The sequence below is a fragment of the Mastigoproctus giganteus genome, chromosome 10 (genome assembly GCF_048544385.1).
Source record: "Mastigoproctus giganteus isolate SK-2022 chromosome 10, ASM4854438v1, whole genome shotgun sequence".
In the NCBI taxonomy this organism is placed as follows: domain Eukaryota; kingdom Metazoa; phylum Arthropoda; class Arachnida; order Uropygi; family Thelyphonidae; genus Mastigoproctus; species Mastigoproctus giganteus.
In genome coordinates, this window is record NC_143584.1 from 13,551,886 (window position 1) to 13,575,467 (window position 23,582).

General features: G+C 37.0%; 1 protein-coding gene and 1 pseudogene across 1 annotated transcript; both read left to right on the plus strand.

Moving 5' to 3' along the window:
* Positions 1–13,003: 13,003 nt before the first annotated feature.
* On the plus strand, positions 13,004–13,315 carry LOC150078738 (uncharacterized). The gene has a single exon (XM_090382311.1). The coding sequence runs from the start codon at positions 13,004–13,006 to the stop codon at positions 13,313–13,315; it is 312 nt and encodes a 103-aa protein (XP_090238437.1).
* Positions 13,316–15,897: 2,582 nt separating this feature from the next.
* LOC150078739 (histone H3.3 type 2-like) lies at positions 15,898–16,308 on the plus strand (annotated as a pseudogene).
* Positions 16,309–23,582: the final 7,274 nt, after the last annotated feature.

The window sequence follows — 23,582 nt, forward strand, 5'->3', positions numbered from 1 at the left end:
ATAAATGTTGAAAAACATGTTATTAAGATTTTTTACATAATTTTTCTTAGATTTTCCGAGGTTTGGCTGTATTTGTTGGGGTTTTACGCTATTTGGGGATGTTTTTTATGATTTGAATGAGCTGTTCAAGTTCAAATTTATCTTATAGTACACGGAAAATGCTTAAAATTAAGAATTTTAAGTTGATTTTTTCACGTTTGTTTTGAAAAGATTACAAAGTGTTGATGGATAACTGAAAATTTATTAAAAATCTCAGCTTTTAGCTGTTTTGGATCCATTCGCAGTTGCTGAGATTGAACGTTATTTTTTCCCCTCCATCAGCTTGTCAACAAGTGTTGATTTTAAACTACCAGTCAATGTAGCTTTATGATATTTATTTTTCATAATTTCAATAATTCCGACGAGTCGGTTGCGAACCGTTTTACAGTCGTTTTGCGTGATTTTTTTGAGTTGGAATGCATAAAAAACCTGAGGGTTGGATTGAAAGGTGGGCGAAATCGTTTAAGGACAATTTCTCTATCTCGAAAGAGAAACTGCCACAAAAAGTTCGATTTCGTACAAATTCTAGCAATTGAAAATAATATAACGGGACAAATTTTTTCCGGTTGGACACGCAAAATATCTAAAGGTGACATGTGATTTTCTCAAACTTCCCCATTTTCAGTGAAGATCTTATGGACAAACAAAGGCTATCTTTCGTAAACTTTGTGGAGTTCCAAGCTGTGCTATCCCCTAACGGCTAAAATATACATTTGACACCTACAAATAGGTTGTGAAAATTAGAAAATCTGTTAATTTTTAGGTGTATATATCTGTATTTTCTCATTTCTATTACCATAACAGAACGTTCATTTATGAAGTTTTAAATTATATCAGAAAAATATGTTCTAAATCTTTGCAGTTCACAGATCCAACAAAATGTGTGTTAACAAATTATGTAAAAAGGAGCACGTTAACTAATAAGTTGATTTTAGCAACAGTATTATATACGATGATTCCGGTACGTACGTACACGCGGGCGCTTACTCACGTTCATGAACACATCTCATTGGTTAAATTTTCAGCTTTCCCTACCAATCTGATTGGTTGTATTGGGTTAACATTTGAACCTGCTTGAGTTTTAAAAGGGCTAGTTTTGTGTTTATTTCTTCATGCTACTCTCACGTTTTTTCCGTCCTTACAATGTTGTGTAGCTACAGTTTGTGCATGTGTTCAGGGTCAGGTGTCTGTTATGATAAAAGTTCAGAGTGTTGTGACCCGTGGGTTTCCTGCGACGACATAGACTTTTCGGGCGTTGCAAACCGTTATGAGGTCTTTGACTGGAATGCCTCGACATATTTTCCGAAAATACGGAGTTCAACTCCCTTGGATTCCTGCGACGACATAGACCTTTCGGACGTTGCTAACCGTTATGAGGTCTTTGACTGGAATGCCTCGACATATTTTCCAAAAACACGGAGCCCAAATCCCATTAGTACGGGGCTGTCCTGTATCGATTACACCAATTCATCTCTATCGCTGGATGATAGCCTCTGTTCATGGGAAGCGTCCATGAAATTTTCAACCTCTGCAAGTTTGCATCTTTCATACGATGGTGATATATCCGCATCCAACTCCTCACGGTCGGCATCGGGAGTGTCAATAGGATCGGCATACGTTGATCGTGAGGTTCATTCACCGGACATAATTACTGTCAGGGAGTATGAAGAAGAAGAAGACAATGTAAATGTTGGTGGTCCTCGGAATCCCTATGCCGTTGACGAGAGCGGTTTTTCCACGTCCGGTGCTTCCACCGTGCCCATCATCTGGCACGATCGGAGTAACGATGTTTTAACAACAGATGGTGGTTACAGTAGCTTAATTTATTTGGGTTAGGGAATCTTTAGTTGTAAGTATTTTGTATCTTTCTTTAGTTTTTTTAAGAATAAAATAGAATATTCTTTTGTAACTTTTATCTGTGTCTTTGTGGTTCCTTAACATTATTATTGATAGAGAAATAAGTTTTTATTCTTTTGCGAATTTTATCTGTGTCTTAGTACTATTATTGAGAGAGAAAATAAGTTCATACTAACGTCTTGGTGTTTTGGGAAAAACACAATCGCTCGATCACAATAAATATTATTGCGTTCATATAGACATGCAATTATTTTCTGTTGGCTACAGAGACATGTTACAATTATGTAAAAAATGTTGTTTAATTGAGAATTGTGTTCCTGGAATTAAACCAAAGGATTATGACATAAACGGAGGTTTATGGCACTGCTGTTTTGGGGGTTTTTCTCAGAGTTCTACCTATTTTGCGTTTTCCAGGCTTATGGACATATCAGTATACAGATTTCGTTTCGGACAAATGTTGGAAACATTTTTTGAAAAAATATTGTGGATATCACTTAATTTTTTGCTTGTTATCGTACAAAGCTGGTTTATAATTGGTTAAACTCCCACGTGATAATTATAGCATTTCAGTTGCCTTTAGACGTGGGGTTGGTGTCATTACAATTTCTGTATCTTCAAATGGATTGCTCGTGTTGGTTTTGTGAATTTTTCAACCCTCCATTCAGATTCTTGTGTTGTAGTTATCAAAGTGGTGAAGAAATGTCCAGAATTGATAAAATATTCGCAGCAAAAGGAAGACAACGTGTCAAGGATTGTGGCTGTGGGTAACATACAATTTCAAATGCAAACCATTCTCGTTCAGCTGTGTGTGTGTAAAAATTTCGCTAACTGAAAAGACAAAATGTGAACTCTAATAAAACTAGGTGAGTGGAAAACTATGTAAATAAGTTAAACTTAATAGCTAAGTACTTAAACTTAGCATCATCGGTCTATTTTTGTGGAGCTCGAAAATTTTTCCATACTGTAAATGCTGAACACTTTCTGGAACTATGCTTGAAAACTTCATACGGGAAAACAAAAAATGGATTGTTCTCATAACAGTATGCAATCTGAATTGAGATTTTATTATTAGAAAAGACCTGTGCGGTCTCTTTAGAATTCCGATAAAAGCTCGTTTAACCCGTGTCTGCAACATTTTAGAATTTCAACCAGAATAGTAAGAATGTTATGTAGCTTGGGAGTTACGATGTTTACCTTGTAATTTTCACATAACCTGTGGTAAATTTATTTTAACTTTTTAAATTTCCCCTTAAACTTCAACCATTTTAAATTAATTTCGAACTTTATAATTATGAAAAAACACATTAATTGCATTCAAGTAATAACACTAATCAAACCATAACTGTGTTCGAAATAAAGAGAACCAGTGAAATCTTGCCATGAATGAGTTTGACTGTTCGTTATACGGCAAACAACAATATTCACGAGGATGTTCACGTACAAATTTATTCAAATCTATTCGAAAGCAACTGTAGTTCAGTATTCCAAACAAAAAAGGTCATCCGTTAAAATCTGTCTTCATTAAAAATTATATTGAAAATCACTTTCAAATCACAAATTACCATTGATTTCTTCATGAATACTTTAATTATGTTCAAATAATACCATTGATTTGTTCATGAATACTTTAAAGTAAAAACAATTCAAAATAATTAATTTATTGCCTAAAAATAACATTATCATGGGAAGGATTCACGTGATTGGTGATGTCATCACAATCAAAGATTCAACATCAGTGTGTGTGGGGGTGGAATACTGCCCTTGGTCAGCTAGCTTAAAAGTGTTTCTATGGCAGTGCCACCTAGCGGCGACCGTCGCAACCAAAATCGGTTCAAAGTGTTTCGGGGGTGGGTCGACAGACCACCCGCTGTGAAATTCTGTGCAAAGTGTTTCGATGACAGCGCCACCAAGTAGCGGGGTTGGGTCGACGGACCACCCGCTGACAAAATCTGTTCAAAGTGTTTTGGGGTGGGGGAGGGGGAAGTCGCCAGCCCACCCGCTGTGCAATTCTGTTCAAAGTGTTTTGGGGTGGGGGAGGGAGGGGGAAGTCGCCAGACCACCCGCTGTGCAATTCTGTTCAAAGTGACCCCACTCCTACTCACACAGAAAATGGAGAAGGACATCTCGATATAAGCCAATCGCGTTATGCAACATTCTTATCTTGAGCTGCTTTAGTACATTCATTGGAAACCCAAGGGGGGGGGGATGTTGAATGAATTATTTGAAATTTGGTTTATTGAAGTTGAATAAGCAATCAGTTATTTTATTTACTCAAATTTAAAATACAAACTTCGAACGCATTATTAACTTAAAATCCAAACCTCACAATACTTCTATAGATCTTATATTGTGACCGATGGCTTACAGGAATTAGATGTTATATGTCTCTCCCATTATTTTTCTCACAAGATTTTCAATCGGACTTGTAATTTTCCCAAATTACTCCTTTTCTCTTGGTCACAGCGCCCATATACTTGATGTATGCATTTGTCCCCACTAATTCTTTAATGTATGGTTCCAATCTTCAGTTTGATTATTTATACGATCTTCATTTTGTAGTGTTGTTTGCAGTGCAGTCCATTCCTTCGGATGAAAACATAGGAGCAATCTTTCGTCACCGAAATCCCATTATTGCTGCAAACTCTTCTTTAAATGCCAGAAACGCATGTACGCTCAAAGCAATTTAAGACTTCTTCAGCTCCAAAATTTCTTTCAAGTATACGATACCCCTGAAGGTGTCTTCAGCATTTATGACGGCAAATCCGTTGATGATTCCACAGAATTCCGAAAAGTACTCATTAAATTTTTTGATGGGTACCTTGGCACAAGTTATCTCCAAATACGTCTTCATTGTTTGGATCACACTCTTTTCGAAATCCTTTTCGGTTTTGGTCAAACATTTTTAAGACTTAATGTAATCTTAAAATATTTCAGGAGCTTGAGGAAATTTCTGTGTTTTATGGTACTGCATACTCCCCTTATTTGATTCTTCAGAAGTGGTAATAAATTATACATCAATCAGTAAAATTAATCACCTTAAATGATTGGTACTTTTATAATCTGTAAGAATGCCATAGAACTGCATTTTTAAATATATTTAGACTGCGTCATAAATTGCAGCTTTATTAATGATCTTGCGGTCTTGCCTTTCTAGAAATTAGATTCCTAAGACTCGCATTAAATTCTGCAGTTAATTTTTGAGGTCGTATTATGTTTTCGCGCTACAGTCCTTTTCAGTGTCCATAATGCAGTCTTCGCTCTCGATACAACTTCTGTGGCTACATTAAACAAATCAGAAGTTTCAGCCACCGATGCCCTTGAACAAAGTGCAGCAACAATTTGACCACTTTAGAATTTAGACCGGTGGGTCACTCTCCTTTATTTTTGTCTAAGTAACTTTTTTATCTATGTGTAAATAAGTTAACAAAGTTGGTCATTCAGTTAGAGTCTATTTATACACATTATTATTCTCCTTTGGGGATTTTGTTTGTGTTTTAATCCAGTTTGAAGTGAAGAAGGTTCTGGTAAAGGATTTAATCATGGTATTAAGGTATATAGGTAACTTGAATCAATCTGTATTGACCCCCTAAAAAAAGAACTTATTCATAAAAGATTCTTTTGAAATTATGTTTTCAGATTGAAAATATTGAGGGACATAGAGGCATCATCTGTTAATAACTCCAGCACAACCTCCCCAATATTCAGGCTTTTGTCAATCAGAAAAGGAAACCGACCCCTGAAATAAAGATCACTGGTACACAAATACGCTTTTGGTCGAGAACCACAGGGAAAATCTCTATTCCTGCTCATGAAATATGCCTTCAACAAAGTTAAAATGAACAGAATAATCTGTAAAGTTATAGAATAAATACTATTGTCAGAAGATTATAATAAACTCTAAACCAGGGTTAGATACCACATCAAGAACAACTGGCTGTAGCACTATTGGCATTCAGCCAATCAGCACTCACCACTTGTAATCAAATCACCAAGCTTTGGATAAAAGTTCGCCTTTTGCTGCCTATAAAAGCATTTGGTTTTCAGGAGTTGTAGGATTTATTCAACATAACTCGCCACAAACAAACAGTTCGCAAATCTACAGGAACAAAGGCTCCATGGAAGCAGTTAACCACGAAAGCTGCTCGAAAGACTGCCCCTTCTACGGGTGGAGTGAAGAAGCCCGTCTTTTCAGAATAGAGACTGTTACTCTTCGGGAAATTCGTCGTTACCAGAGGTCCACGGAACTTCTAATCGCAAAGGTTTCCTTCCAGCGCCTTGTTCGTGAGATAGCTCAGCAATACAAAACTGATCTTCGCTTCCAAAATGCTGCCATCGGTGCCCTATAAGAATACAGCGAAGCTTACTTAGAAGGGTTGTTCGAAGACACCAACTTGTGTCTTCGAACAACCCCTCAAGGTCTTTCTAACATTGCGAAATGCCATTAGTTGTACAAGTAAGGATTCCTTATGCAGACCCTGCGGAAAGAAAAGTCACACATAAAAGAACTGAAGGCTGATGAGGTCAGAACTGTTTCATTTAGGAAAATATTGACATTGCATGTTTGTAGGAGCCATTTGAGATAAAACTTAATGCTGCAATACTTGTGTTTAATAGAAATGTAACAATAAATATTATACACTGCCCTACCATTAATATCCGGACACCTATATTTAGACAAAAAAAAAAGTTTTTATTGTGTCATTTAATATCTTGTGCTGAAACCTTTTGCTTTTATGATGGCCTTCGATCTTCGCCGCATACTCTCAACCGCCTTCTTTTTATAAACCACCAACCAGATTTTTATAAATATCAGGTGATATGTTCCTCCACAGCGCCTTGTTCTTCAGTTCAGCATACTGGGCTGGCTAATCCAACTTTTCCACACCCATATCCTCAAACCACTCTATTACGACCCGAGCAGTATGGCACGCGTGTTGTCTTGCTGATACAGATATGGGCCTTCCTTGAAGTATTGCCATAATGTTGGCAGTCAATAATTGTCCAGGCTGTCCTGGTATTGTACAGCATTTATGGTTTTGTCAATAACGACTAATGGTCCAAGCCAAGACATGAAAGGAACCCCATGCCATGACACTGACTCAAACAATCTTCATTATTGGGAGGATACAATCAGGAAGAAACTGTTGTGTGGCATTCGCCACACCCAGGAACCTCCAACGGACTGGCAGAGTGCGGGCCTCGACTCGTCTCTCTATGAGACTGTTTTCCACTGCACTACATTCCAGGATTCGCACTCCTTACGCCATGTTAATTGGAATCTAGCATTTGTTGAAGTTATCAATTCCGTTTAAGCACCCTCCCAACCATTCGAAATAACTGGAAACAGGACTCTTCAGACTAAGAGACCCTAAAAGAACATCGGCAAACAATGCCAATGTTCTTTGGCCCAGTTGAAAGCGTAGAGTCCTGTGTCGGGGTGTTAGTGATGGGTCCCATAACCTATTGCGGCTAATGATCGTCTCATGGTGGAGACGTTTCTGGCACCTCCCTCGTGGAAGTTGACGGTGATTTGTGCCACTGTCACTCTTCGGTTGGCTGAAACAATGTGAGACAGACGTCAACGGCAGTGTTCATCAACCACCTTTCATCAACCAAAGCGGCGTCCACGATGAGATGTTATTCCAGAAATGGCATGTTTCCGATACACTCTTGATACTGTTGAACGAGGATAGCTTAATTTCTGTACTACCTCCACGATAGAGTGACCCATGCGTCGCGCACCCGCTATCATCCCCATTTCAAAGTCGTTTAACTCACAACGTTAATCCATACTGACTATATTTAATTTAATGAAATAAATTTAGGCAACCGAAGTCCCTAAGACTTTTAATAACATATTTTTGATTCATTATGGAGTCATCGATATAATTAATTATTATAAATTTGAAATTTCCATTGCAGTTTCGTCATAAAATCAATTATTGCAACACTAAAGAACTCTTTACTGTGCACAAATTTCTGTTCATTCTTATAACGAATGGGAAACTTAACAATCCACTGATTATGACCCTTCATAATAACCGATTGTTGATTGGACAAGTCCGTTAAACTACTTCCAGCATCAGAAAAATTGGCGTACGTTTTAGCTGGTTGGATTAGACATTCAAGTACACGAAAACAACTTCAGGTCTTCAACTTTAAAGCAAAGTCCCGTCTACGAGGATTGGTCTTAATCCAAGAGGAACTGCACCGTGGGAAGCGGGTAATCAAATCAAATATCCTCGAACGGAAGTTACCTCTGCTGAGATGTCGGTTTGTTAGGAAACAGCAAAGACTGCAAAGTAATATTGCAACCATCATTCGAATCGAGGATATTAATTCAACTGTATTTTATCCCGGATAGATAAAATTGATTTTAAGATAATTTAATAATTAATTTATATTCGTTAGTGTCAGTTAGTCAGATATTTAGCTATTAACAAATAATTTAAAATAGTTAAGATCTTTTAGAAACTATATATTATGATAGAACCTTTTTCGTAATATTAGTTCGTAATTACCTTTTTCTTCTTTTCTGTTTAGGAAGTATAAATGTGGTGAGCGATAGATGTGTTGGATTCCAACTGAGCAGCACCCTGCTGTACGGATGATGCTCGTTAGGAGGATGGAGGGAACGTTCATTATTCGCACACGGGGTGTTGCGTAGTGGAAACTCAACGTGTCCATCAAAGGAGCTCATCGGGGGGAGGGTAGTTAAGACTCGAAACTGAAAAACTGTTGCGTTGTAAGAATGGGATGGAGGGTGGGCTTATTCAAGACGGACGAACTGGATCCCGATGATGGGGTGGGGGCACCAGTACCGCAGACGTTTGTCCGTTAGGAGGGGGAGGTATACGGTGCACTCATCTGATTGGCCTGATGTCCTTCCGTAAGGGCAATCCCGTCTACGGATCCAGTTCACTAATTTCGGATTGCTTTCTTCTTTTAGGCCTCAGCTGATTGACGGATTTCCAAAGTGACTTTTCTAATGAGGATCGCTTTCTCCAGGATGATTGCCTGAATCGGAGATGGACAACTGAGGAATCTGTTGAGGTGATTCTGGAAGGACGCCAATGACGAACAGTTGCTGTTTGATTGTATTATTGAGTATTTATGATTCGCTGTACTTGCAATTGGGAATGTAAATTTTTCTTTGCTAATAAAATTGATTTTTTTTCATGAAGAAATTCCGTTTTCTAAAGGAGAATGATACACACTTTATAATCTACTCATGTTGGAAAGAGGGTGTAAATGAATAACAGAAACTTACTATTGTTGAACCGCGTATCACACATTCAATACTTTCCATCAAGATTAAAGAATTTGTTGCGATGCATGGCAAGGTGTTCCGCTGATGTTACTGTAATGGGCGTAACCAACATAACGCTGGTTATCCAATTTGAAATTTGAATAAGAAAATACCCTAAATTCCGTAAAGTTATTCTTTATATTAAAATAGTGTTGTTGCGAACTACGAGGAATTGTTGTTGTTGTAGGGGTTTTAGAAGTATCAGCGTCAAAGGCCATATTGCTCAATATATTTTGTCTGTAAATTGCATGTGTTCTGAAAAACTAGAGTTTCCGGGAGAGAAAACCATGCTATCGTCGCCTGAGACTGACTAACTCAGCCACGTTGTTAAAAAATCCAGATTATTTGATGATATTGGTGAAAGTTGTGCTTGTGCACATCTCAAGAGTTGTTTGTTGCCGAAGTGTTGATACTTATACGACGTTCTGGGGGTAGCTATGTTTCTAAAGAACAGGAAGCTAATTCTGGACGAGATAATGTGGAATATCTTTTGGGGAGAGAGGAGTGTCAGAGCAGTGAACTATATATGAATTCTTCTGTCTTTAACAGTGTGTACAGCGATGTATCAGATGTGTTTTCAATAAAATGAATGAATTCCTAGTTAGGATAACTACATCAGTAAGAGGACTAACGGGAACGTGTTGGTGCCCGGAAATTGAGGAATGATTTCACTGTGGTATTTACTTTGTTTTTATGAAGGACAGAGAAGGGGGGATGGGGTCAAGCTTCTCTTCAGAAGTTACACATCCAACGTAGAATCTATGACGGATACGTAAGAGTGGTGTGAGTATTAATCCTTAAGTCCAAACAATGAGCAATATTTCAGGTTGGCATGAAAACTTCTTAGCCTCTGTAATTACTCCTCAGATCACTTCGCATGTAGAAGTTTCAGTTTTAAACATCAGTTTCAATTTACATTGAAACGAATTTAACAAATGTCTTAGCCAATGTTAATCCCACTTGCGAAAACAAAAGTAGTTATTTCTCTGACTAAATCCCACATTAATGCACTTTATCACCGACGCTTCTGGTTCTTTTACTTTAATATATGAGGAATCACTGCTGATAATAAAAACTAAAATATTTCTTAATCTTATAGTCTCTCCAATATTCTGGTACAGATAGCATCGATATTCAAAATCAAGAAGTGTTCTGCTATTCAAGAAACTACCAATCTTCTAGCCGTATTCAATATCCAATCCTTGAAATCAATGAAGTTTGCATGCTTCCATTCAATGTCCTCTCCTTCGAATGAACAAAATTTATATGGTCTTCCTGTTAATTGTCTTCAGAGGAATACTGGAAATTTTTTTATGTAGGAGCGTTTCTAGCTCTTTAATTTAAGAATCCGGAGGAAACATGCTTCTCTCTCTCTCTCTCTCTCTGTGCTCTCTAATTATGTCCACTGCAGCTCAATACTCTTTGTCTGGTGATAGCCTAGGTTATGGGAGAAATGCTTAACGCCAGTTTTATGTTCCGCAAACCACGATTTTCCATATCTATCCGGGTATATTGAAGAATTATAATCTTAAAGCATGGTATTGTTTATTGAGAAACAATGTTTGCATAAGGGCTGACATTTTTCACTCAGAATATCAATTAATCAGTGGCAGGAATTCGCCCGTACAGCATGATGATAGGATAGGATAGAAGCAATCATAATATATTGCTGCCCAGATCTTTGGTGCTATGGCCTTCTTTTTTCACAATTGGCACAAGAGAGGATGATGCGATTTCTTTTGGTATTCTTCTTACATAAATTCTAGGCGACGTAGAAAAAATTGTGAATGATAATTGCTCTGAAAGTACGATATCTTTGCAATCATCTTGTTCAGCTTTTTGCTTCGTCATTTCAGATACAGCTTCTGTGAAATTCATCAAATAAATTAACAGTTTTAGACACCGATGATTGTGCCAAATATTCGCACACAATTTGATCCCTTTGGAATTCAGACAAGTTGCGCTTATTGTAGGGACGGGTTTTCTGATAGACGAAAGTCTGAATTTCAAGAAGTTTTGCTATAATTATTAAAAGAACATGCATCTGATGTCTCACACAGTTTTTAATTTGAAAACGTGTTTTTTTACTGAAGGATGGGACAAATGCTTGAACCAGTTTCTGCTATTGACATATTTAAGAGAAAAACAAATTTACTTTTTCAAACAGCAAAACTTTAGTGTTTATGATAATGCCCATTTTTGTGAAAGAGAGTTAAAATGTGCTGAAATGATTTTACCCGTGGAAGTCTGCATCTCAGAATATATTTTTTAATTTTCTCCATTATATTCGGATTAGATTTGTCGGAATAGGAAAAAATATTCGTGGGAAAAAATAGTCGGATATTTTTTCTGGGATTCAGATTTGCCCCTCTTTCCTCTAACCAAACATAAATTTTGTTTTCTTTCTTCCTTCACTCCTTTGATCAATATTTGAAACATTTTTTTGAAAGGAATTCATTAATTGCACCAACAAATTCTTCGGCAAATTCCCGAATTGGTTTTCATCTGCTCCATCACCTTCTCGAACAAAACAAAAACTCGGTTATCTTTCTTGAAGTGATTTTATATTTTTCTTTCAATCGACCGATTAAAATTCTACAAAAACTGATATTCGAAATCGCATCAACTTCTTTCGGTCCTACTTTTATGGTCCGGTTGATGACAATAGTTATAAACAGTGAAACCAATTTCACAAGAGAATTAAACAACAGTGCCAAAAACAATGTTTAATATTTCTTCCAGATATTTACCCTTCCTGCTCTCTTTCGACCATTTTACCAATGCATCCACTTAATTTCTCATGTTAGTGAATTCATCTTCTTCTCTAAAATAATTTTTTAAATTTGTATTTCTATGAATTCATCACAGAAATATCACCCGCTTTGCACAATAGCAATTGAAATGTATCAGGAACATAATATTGCAGGTGTTATTAGAATTTATAACTTACCCAAACCCTTTCCTTCCTCATATCTAGAACTTCATACATAGCCTGGAAGGCATTTGATAATCTTTTTAGAAGCAAGTGCACAAAGAGTTTGAAATTACCTTTGGCAATTATTAATTTAGGGAAAAAGAGGAAAGTTTCCAATGCATCAGATTAATTTTCACATAACTGCTGACAGGTTAATAAATGGGAGAGTTTGGAAGTAATGATTAGAATTTACATATAATCGAAAAATACAACATGGATTTAAAATTTTTCAATGAAACATTTCTTCAGCAGTTCAGAATACATAACTCCAGTTCAGATAAGTGACTTTTGACGTTTACTTTAATCACCAGAAAATATAATTTCAAAAATGGAGCCCACTTAAGTTGTTTTCTTCGCTGGAGGACGATAACGATAATTGAAATTCTTTAATGCCATCATTAAATCTTGTATCTGAGAGTTTATCACTTATTACCGGATTAAAACAAAAACAGAATTCCCAACGGAGGATTATAACTTGTATGAATAACCTTGAACAGGATATAGGCTATAGCCGCAAGCTATATAGCCTTATAGGATATAGGTTATAGGCTATTTAGAATAGTCTCGAACCCAGTGGTCAATATTTTATGGCTATAATTTTTTCCAGGCATTAATCTTTAATTTTTAATGCATTAATCCGGTTCATAGTACGAATCCCATATATGGGCATCAAATAAGACAGGTTCAATGATTGGCTGAAAATTCAGAATGGCAATGAGCAATCACCACATTTCGAATTCAGTTAAAAGGGGCTTTCTTATAAATAGCCAGAGAATAGTCCACCTTCAGTTCTTTTTCAGAGTTTGTGCTGTATTGAAATCATCATGGCTCGTATTAAACGCACCTGTATTAAACCTAAAGGAGGAATCGTTCCAGAAGGAAGGCCCAAAAAACAACTAGCCACAGCTGCTCGAAAATGTGCTTCTCAACGTTTCAGACCAAGTGCTGCTGCACTTCGGCTAATTCGACAGTATCCGAAATCCAGAATTGAAAACTTCCAGGGAATTGTTTATCATTTACCCAGAGTTTTGAAGTTTCTTCGTCTTTTCCAAAAAGCTTCTGAGCATTCGAAATATGCGAGGGTCAATGCTGAAGATATCCAGCTGGCGAGACGTATTCGCGGGGACCATGTTTAAACAAAGATACCTGCGTTCAAAAAACGGCCCTTTTTAGGGCCACAATTCACGATAGAGGGATTCCTTAAACGTACACGTGTTTTTATCGTTAATCAAATTCCATAACCCCTAAAATTCCATTATTACTAATTCATTTATTCTTTTCGATTTATTTTCTTTGAATGAACTTCTATTCCGTTAAAAAAATTATATTAAAGATGAGCCACCCTGAAATTAAAATAAGCAGAAATTTTTAAGTTGTACCATATCGATATTAATTAATGCAATTGACAATTCAGAAAGAAAAAAATTCATTCTTATCAGAAAATTTAAGAGATATTTCTCTCTTAAAACGATATATATTGAGGAATGACGATGTTCTTGTAGATTTAAAATGATTTCTTTTTCAATTCGTCATGCAGGATTATCAAAAACATTAACAAATTTTTATAGAATGAAAATATTTGTAATTTTTGAAGAATAGTAAAATACTTCATCTTAATTAAAGGATAATGGTTGTATAATATAATACGTTATCAAATGTATTATACAACCATTAAAATCTGTAGAAATCACCTCACTTCTGTGTGTAATATCAGATCTGGTTCATTTTCATCAAGATGCATTTTGAAGTCTCCTTTGAAGATATTGTCTTCTGATGGAATTCACGATTTCGAAAGCGATGTCGATAACACTTTTAGTATTTAATCTTTTGCTGGCTAACACTTGTTGGTGGATGAGACAATGGTAACCTTAAAAATTCTGGGAATTCACCATTCATTTCGCACTATGCGATGAATCCGTTAAGATGCCCTGCCATTGCTTTGGCTCCATCTGTTGTTATTGATACGAGCTTAAATAGTGGTAATTTTGCCAATTCCAATAGTTGCGGTTGACTCACACCATTACATATATTACTTCGTTATTGAAGATAATATGGCAGGATGGTGATTGTCATATTATTTGTAAAGGACTCAGTTCAAATTTTATTCAATGATGTGACAAACTGTTTAAATTTTAAACCAATCTGACGTGGAGTCACATCACTTCTTTTTTCTCCCCGGACATTGGCATAACCCTAAACAGCTCAGTCCTCTTCATTAGAGAATATTGTATGGAAATTTACGTTTTGTCATGAAAGAAATCAGCTTTTGCATCATCCTGATATTTCTCTATCATCCTGCTCTGCAAGGATCCAATTGACATCTGTAAAAAAATTATTATTATATTAGGTTCACCCAGAAAGTCACTTCAAATACCCATGTGCATTGTGTTTGTAAATTGCATGTGATTGCCTACTTTGCTGGATGAAAAACTTTGCTATCTACCCCTCAGACCGACTAAATCGTCAGGGACCGCAAAAAGCCAAAAAGAGTCTCTGGCATCATCGACCCAATTCGAACGCAGGCCTTTTCCACCCGGTGTGGGGAGGGAGGACGGTGACGATACCACTTTATTATACGCACACAGAATTGACACCAAAACTGCTACAAAAAGAACTTCTACAGGTAAAGTGAAGAAGTCACATCGTTTAAGGCCGGTGATGGCGTGAAACAATGGGAATCTCCAATTTAATGTAGGAGTGATTCTAGACCGACTAACTTAGGTGACTTCCCAATAATTTCCAGAATATATGTCATCCAATTCTTCCATCTTATTGCACATTCCTTAATACCATGATTAAGTCCTCAACCTGAGCCTTGATCACTTACAAACCGGATTAAAACACAAACAGACTTCCCCAAAGAGAATAATGATGTGTATGAATATAGATGAACTCAATGGCCAACCTTGGTAACTGCTTTAGTTCTAGTAATAATTAAAACCAAACAACCTTTTCATTTTTACAACCTTAACATTTTTAGGTTTGCTAAAAGAAAATTGGAAACTATCTAGGTTTCTAGAGAGTTTTCTTAAATTTAAAAAAAAAACCGTTTTTCATTTTTTCTTTCCTAAAATATTACTTTCCTTAATATCTTAGGATAACATTTATTTCATTTGGAGTCTAGATAGAGCCCTCTCGATCCCAGAGATCATCTTTTTCTGTTTATATAGAATTGATCTCTTTTAGAAATGATATTTGTGTTCCTGGATATATTGCATCAATCTAGTTTAGAGGTGAACAAGGCTCCTCTATATAGACCGTTGGGTAAAGTACTGGTAAATAATAAAAGCCTTGAAGGCGTTAATTTTTATTACCCTTCATGTCAATAGCTTGTTTTCAAATTTGATAATTTAATGAAATTGGAAAACAACAAATCAAAAAAGAAGCGATTCAGACAGTTAGACATCAAGACTGCTCCAAAAATAACTCCTTTCACAGATAAAGTGAAGAAATCACATCATTTAAGGCCACGTGCTGGCGTGAAACGATGGGATTCTCCAATTTACTGAGTAAGGAGTTAATTAAAAACGACTAATATTGGGAAGAGGCCCATAAAAATTCCTTACATCATCAATGGGGTTCGAACGCAGGTCCTTTATATCGCGGGGGAAGGTGGACGATTATACCAAATGTGCTACCACGAAGCCTGTAAGAACAAAATAATAATAAAACAAATTAACAAAACAAAACGTAAAGTTCTACGATTGTTTCTATCGCCATGGCTCGTACTGAGCAAACTGCTCGCAAATCTACAGGAGGAAAGGCCCCAAGGAAGGAGATAGCCGCAAAAGCTGCTCGAAAGAGTGCCCCTACTACTGGTGGCGTGAAGAAACCCCATCGTTACAGGCCAGGGACTGTTGCGCTTCGTTAAATTCGTCGTTACCAGAAGTCAACGGATCTTCTAATCAGAAAGGTTCCATTTCAGCGCCTCGTTCGTGAGATTGCCCAGGAATACAAAACTGATCTTCGCTTCCAGTGTGCTGCCATCGATGCCCTACACCAAGCCAGCGAAGCTTACTTAGTGGGGTTGTTCGAAGACACCAACTTGTGTGCAATCCATGCCAAGAGGGTAACCATCATGACTAAAGATATGCAGCTAGCTAGACGGATTCGAGGAGAACGTGCATAAATGAAACGAAAAAATGACCCTTTTCCGGGCCAACACATCCTGATAGACGGATTGCTTGATCGTACGTTTCTAAATAACATTTCTACACGTATTTTCTAATCTCCATTCTTTTCTTCTTACTCTCATTAATCATTCCATTCACGTTTTATAATATTTCAATTATAATTGTTCTGTGAATTATCATATGTTTATTATTCACAGAACAATCATAAATCAAAAACAGATGTTACATTTTATCACAAAAACCATCTTAAAAACTTGTGTGGTGACTGCATAATGTTTGGGAATCCCACATTCAATTTATGAAAACTTGCATAAATTCCTGTTGTAAGTTATCACTTATTTTGCTCTAAAAACGAACATAAACCGATTTTATTTAAGAAATAAATACGAAATTGATTTTCACCAATTTGGCCATTGTGCTAATTAACTTCTTAAGCAACAACGACAAGATGAAAGTGAGACCGGAAATGACATCATATATTATTGCCTTTAGGAGGATGTTGAAGTCTTCCCAACGGCAATTCCAAAATTACAGTGGATTTTATTTTAAAATTTAATTCGAAATTTTTGTAATCAATATCCGGTCCAATTTGGCATCAAAATCAGAAGAAATTGTTTATTTTTATTAGATTATGAAATTTAATTGACATCCATTTTAATAACCTTTGCGAACACAAAAGTAGGTACTTCTTTGAATAAATCCCACATTAATGCAATATCATCAATGAGTCAAAGATTCACAGCTGATAATAAACCAAGAATGTTTCTTTCTCTTGTAGACTCTCTAAATCTCATTCCATTATAGTTACTTTTCTTGAAATGAAGCCCTCACTTTTTATTTGGACTAAAGAAATCTCTAAGCGTTTAATGAGTTTGTGGTCACTGCCTGCTATTGGCTCCCATCTTTTCATATTTTGGATGGACCGGAGACAAACTGCGTATATTTTTTCTGGCCGGACTGTCCACACAGAAAATGGAGAAGGACATCTCGATATAAGCCAATCGCTTTATGCAACATTCTTATCTTGAGCTGCGTTAGTACATTCATTGGAAACCCAAGGGGAGGGGATGCTGGATGAATTATTTCAAATTTGATTTATTAAAGTTGAATAAGCAATCAGCTATTTTAAATTTAGAATACAAACGTTCCAACACATGCGATTAACTGAAAATCCAAACCTCACAATATTTCTATAGATCTTATATTGTGACCGACGGTTTACAGGAAATATTATGTCTCTCCCTTTATTTGTCCATTTTTCTCACAAGATTTTCAATCGGACTTGTAATTTTCCCAAATTACTCCTTTTCTCTTGGTCACAGGCATTCCCAATTGTTGTATTTTTGTTCTGCCGGAGGCAAGCTCTTGTTTCACTCTAACTTTTAGCGCCCATATACTTGGGGCATGCATTTATTCCCACAAATTCGTAAATGTATGGTTCCAACCTTCAGTTTGGTTATTTGTACGATTTTCGTTTTGTAGTGTTGTTTGCAGTGCAGTCCATTCCGTCGGAGGAAAACAGAGCAGCAATCCTTCGTCACCGAATAATCCCAATATTGCTGCAAACTCTTCTTTAAATGCCAGAAACGCATATACGGGCAAAACAATTTAAGACTTCTTCAGCTCCAAATTTTATTTCAAGTATGCGATACCCCTGAAGGTATCTTCAACATGTATGATGGCGAATCCGTTGATCATTCCACAGAATTCTGAAAAGTACTCATTAAAATTTTTGACGGGTACCTTGGCACAAGTTATCTCCAAATACTGTCTTCATTGCTTCATGGGCCTTCTTTGAAGTATTTCCATAATGTTGGCAGTAAATAATTGTCCAGGCTGTCCTGATATTGCACAGCATTCATGGTTTTGTCAATAACGACTAATGGTCCAAGCCAAGACATGAAAGGAGCCCCATCCCATGACACTGACTCAAACAATCTTCATTATTGGGAGGATACAATCAGGAAGAAACTGTTCTCTGACATTCGCCACCCCCAGGAACCACCAACGGACTGTTAGAGCGCGGGTCTCGACTCGTCTCTCTATGAGACTGTTTTCCACTGCACTACATTCCAGGATTCGCACTCCTTACGCCATGTTAATTGGAATCTAGCATTTGTTGAAGTTATCAATTCCGTTTAAGCACCCTCCCAACCATTCGAAATAACTGGAAACAGGACTCTTCAGACTAAGAGACTCTAATAGAACACCGGCAAACAGTGCCGATGTTCTTTGGCCCAGTTGAAAACGTAGAGTCCTGTGTCGGGGTGTTAGTAATGGAACTGTGATGGGTCCCATAACCTATTGCGGCTAATGATCGTCTGATGGTGGAGACGTTTCTGGCACCTCCCTCGTTGAAGTGGACGGTGATTTGTGCCACTGTCACTCTCCGGTTGGGTGAAACAATGTGAGACAGACATCAACGGCAGTGTTCATCAACCACCTTTCACCAACCAAAGTGGTGTCCACGATGAGATGTTATTCTAGAAATGGCATGTTTCCGATACACTCTTGATACTGTTGAACGAGGATAGCTTAATTTCTGCACTAACTCCACGATAGAGTGACCAATGCGTAGCGCACCCACTATCAACCCCATTTCAAAGTCGTTTAACTCACAACGTTAATCCATACTGACTAAATTTAATTTAATGAAATAAATTTAGGCAACCAAAGTCCCTAAGACTTTTAATAACATATTTTTGATTCATTATGGAGTCATCGATATAATTAATGATTATCAATTTGGAATTTCCATTGCAATCTCGTCATAAAATCAATTATTGCAACACTAAAGTACTCTTTACTGTTCATAACTTTCTGTTCATTCTTATACCGAATGGGAAACTGAACAATCCACTGATTATGACCCTTCATAATAACCGATTGTTGATTGGACAAGTCCGTTAAACTACTTCCAGCATCAGAAAAATTGTCGTACGTTTTAGCTGGTTGGATTAGACATTGAAGTACACGAAACCAACTTCGGATCTTCAACTTTAAAGCATCACCCCCATCTACGAGGATTCCTCTTAATTCAAGAGGAACTGCACCGTGGGAAGTCGGTAATCAAAGAAAATATCCTAGGATGGAAGTTACCTCTGCTTTGACGTCGGTTTGTTCGGGAACAGCAAAGACTGCAAAGTAATATTGCAACCATCATTCCAATCGAGGATATTTATTCAACTATATTTTATCCCCGATAGATAAAATTGATTTTAAGATAATTTAAATAATTAATTTTTATTCATTAGTGACAGTTAGTCAGATATTTAGTTATTAACAAATAATTTAAGATAGTTAAGACCTTTTAGAAACTATATATTATGATAGTTAGAACCTTTTAGGTAATATTAGTTCGTAATTACGTTTTTCTTCTTTTTTGTTTAGGAAGTATAAATGTGGTGAGCGATGGATGTGTTGGATTCCAACTGAGCAGCACCCAGTTGTACGGATGATGCTCGTTAGGAGGATGGAGGGAACGTTCATTATTCCCGCACGGGGTGCTGCGTAGTGGAAACCCAACGTGTCCATCAAAGGAGCTCATCGGGGGAGGGTAGTTAAGGCGAGAAACCGAACTGTTGCATTGTAAGAATGGGATGGAGGGTGGGCTTATTCCAGACGGACGAACTGGATCCCGACGATGGGGTGGGGGCACCAGTGCTGCAGACGTTTGTCCGTTAGGAGGGGGAGGTATACGGTGCACTCATCTGATTGGCCTGATGTCCTTCCGTAAGGGCAATCCCGTCTACGGATCCAGTTCACTAATTACGGATTTCTTTCTTCTTTTAGGCATCAGCTGATTGAGGGATTTCCAAAGTGACTTTTCTAATGAGGATCGGTTTCTCCAGGATGGTTGCCTGAATCGGAGATGGACAACTGAGAAATCTGTTGAGGTGATCCTGGAAGGATGCCAATGGCGAACACTTGCTGTTTGATTGTATTATTGAGTATTTATGATTCGCTGTACTTGCAATTGGGAATGTAAATTTTTCTTTGCTAATAAAATTGATTTTTTTTCATGAAGAAATTCCGTTTTCTAAAATTTCTAAAGGAGAATGATACACACTGTACAATCTACTCATGTTGGAAAGAGGGTGTAAATGAATAACAGAAACTTATCATTGATGAACCGCGTATCAAACATTCAGTACTTTCCATCAAGATTAAAGAACTTGTTGCGATGCATGGCAAGGGGTTCCGCTGATGATACTATTACTGTAATGGACTTAACCAAAATAACGCTGGATATCCAATTTTAAATTTGAATAAGAAAATACCCTAAATTCCGTAAAGTTATTTTTTGAACTACGAAAAGTATACTTTTTAAGGAATTGTTGTTGTTGTAGGGGTTTTAGAAGTATCAGTCTGAAAGGCCATATTGCTCAATATATTCTATCTGTAAATTGCATGTGTTCTGTGGTAAATTTTCTGAAAAACTAACTAGAGTTTCCGGGAGAGAAAACCATGCTATCGTCGCCTGAGACTGACTAACTCAGCCACGTTGTTAAAAAAATCCAGATTATTTGATGATATTGATCAAAGTTGTGCTTGCGCACATCTCAAGATTTGTTTGTTGCCGAACTGTTGATATTTATAAGACGTTCTGGGGGTAGCGATGTTTCTAAAGAACAGGAAGCTAATTCTGGAAGAAACAATGTGGAATATCTTTGGGAGAGAGAGGGGTGTCAGAGTAGTGAACTATATATGAATTCTTCGGTCGTTAATGGTGTGTACAGCGATGCATCAGAAGTGTTTTCAATAAAATGAATGAATGCGAATTCCTAATTAGGATAACTACTGCTGATGTAAGAGAGCTAACGGAAACGTGTTGGTGTCCGGAAATTGAGGAATGATTTCACTGTGGTATTTATTTTGTTTTTAGGAAGGATAGAGAAGGAGTGATGAGGTCAAGCTTCTCTTCAAAATTTACGCATCCAACGTGGACTCTATGATGGATACGTAAGCGTGGTGTGAGTAGTAATCCTTAAGTCCAAATAATGAGAAATATTTCTGGTTGGCATGAAAAACTTCTTAGCCTCTATAATTACTCCTCAGAACTCTTCGCATGTAGAAGTTTATTTTTAAGCATTGAAATGTAAATTGAAAGTTTTAAACTTTCAATTTACATTGAAACGAGTTTAACAAATGGCCTTAGCCAATGTTAATCCTCTTTGCGAAAACAAAAGTAGTTATTTCCTGACTAAATGCCACGTTAATGCACTACTTCACCGACGCTTCTGGTTCTTTTATCTTAATATATGATGGATCACTGCTGATAATAAAAACTAAAATATTTCTTAATCTTATAGTCTCTCCAACATTCTGGTACAGATAGCATTGATATTCAAAATCAAGAAGTATTCTGTTTTCAACAAACTACCAACCTTCTAGCTGCATTCAATATCCAATCCTTGAAATCAATGAAGTTTACATGCTTCCATTCAATGTCCTCTACTTCGAATGAACAAAATTTATATGCTATTCCTGTTAATTGTCTTCAGTGGAATACTGGAAAATTTTTCATCTAGGAGCGTTTCTAGCTCTTTAATTTATGAATGCCGAGCAAACATGATTCTCTCTCTCTCTCTCTCCTCTCTAACTATGCCCACAGTAGCTCAATACTCTTTGTCTGGTGATAGCGTAGGTCATGGGAGAAATGCTTAGCGTCAGTTTTACGTTCCTCAACCAAGATTTAAGACATCTAGCCAGATGTATTGAAGAATTATCATCTTAAAGCATGGTATTGTTTATTGAGAAGCAATGTTTGCATAATGGTTGACATTTTTCACTCAGAATATGATGGTAATCAGTGGCAGTAATTCGCCCGTACGGTATGATGATAGGATGGAAGCAATCCCAATATATTACTGCCCACACCTTTGGTGCTATGGCCTTCCTTTTTACACAATTGGCACAAGAGAGGATGATGCGATTTCTTTTGGTATTCTTCAAACATAAATTTCACGCGATGTAGAAAAATTGTGAATGATAATTGCTCTGAAAGTAGGATATCTTTGCAATCATTTTGTACAGCTTTTTGCTTCGTCATTTCAGATACAGCTCCTATAAATTCATCAAATAAATCAATAGTTTTAGACACCGATGATTGTGCCAAATATTCGCCCTCAGTTTTATTCCTTTGGAATTCAGACAAGTTGCGCTTATTTTAGGGACCAGTTTTCTGAATGACGAAAGTGTGAATTTTAGGAGATTTTGCTATAATTATTAAAAGAACATGCATCTGATGTCTCTCAAAATTTTTAGTTTGAAATCGTGTCTTTTTACTGAAGGATGGGACAAATGCTCCGCATTTTTTCTTTGATATAAACCAGCTTCCTTGAACTAGTTTCTGCTATTGACATATTTAAGGGAAAAACAAATTTACTTTTTCAAACAGCAAAACTTTAATGCTTAGGATAATGCCCATTTTTACGAAAGAGAGTTAATATGTGCTGGAATGATCTTACCCGAGGAAGTCTGCATCTGAGAATATATTTTTTAATTTTCTCCATTATTTTCGGATTAGATCTGCCGGAATAGGAAAATATTTAGGCGGGAGGGGGGGAATAGTCCGATATTTTTTCTGGGATTCAGATTTGCCTCCTCTTACTTCTAACTAAACATAAATTTTGTTTTCCTACCATACGTTTTAATGGCCACCCACTGAAAAACTACCGATCGGTGAAGTACCTAGGAGTAATTTTGGACGACAGGAGAACTTTCATTCCTCATATCCAAGCTGTCAAAGAAAAGATAAAAAATTACATCAGTATGTTAGCACGCTTTTCCCGCAAGGACTGGAGTCTTAAAGGACCAACTCTAGGCCTTTTATACTCAGCAGTATTTATACCAATTGTGACATATGGAGCTGCAGTATGGTACCACCGAATGACTTTAGTGCATGCTCAACGTAAAATTCAGCAAATTCAACGACTTATGCTACTACAAATGACCCGCGCATGTAGAACGACATCAACTGCCGCCCTACAGCTACTAACAGGCCGCCTCCCTTTGGACCTCCACGTCGCTTTTATCGGACTTTCTCATGCCATCAAGAAGAATAAGGAAGCTGAATTCCTCACTATTCAAACCCGTACCGATACCGACATCAAACAGGAACATAAACGTGTGTGGCTACAATTCATAAACTTATGGCAAACCCGCTGGAATAACTCCACAACTGGTGCAACTACTAAACTTTTCCTTCCTGTGGTAACCTACATCAACAAGCAACGTTCCACTTGGTTCTTCCCTAACGTCTATGCTT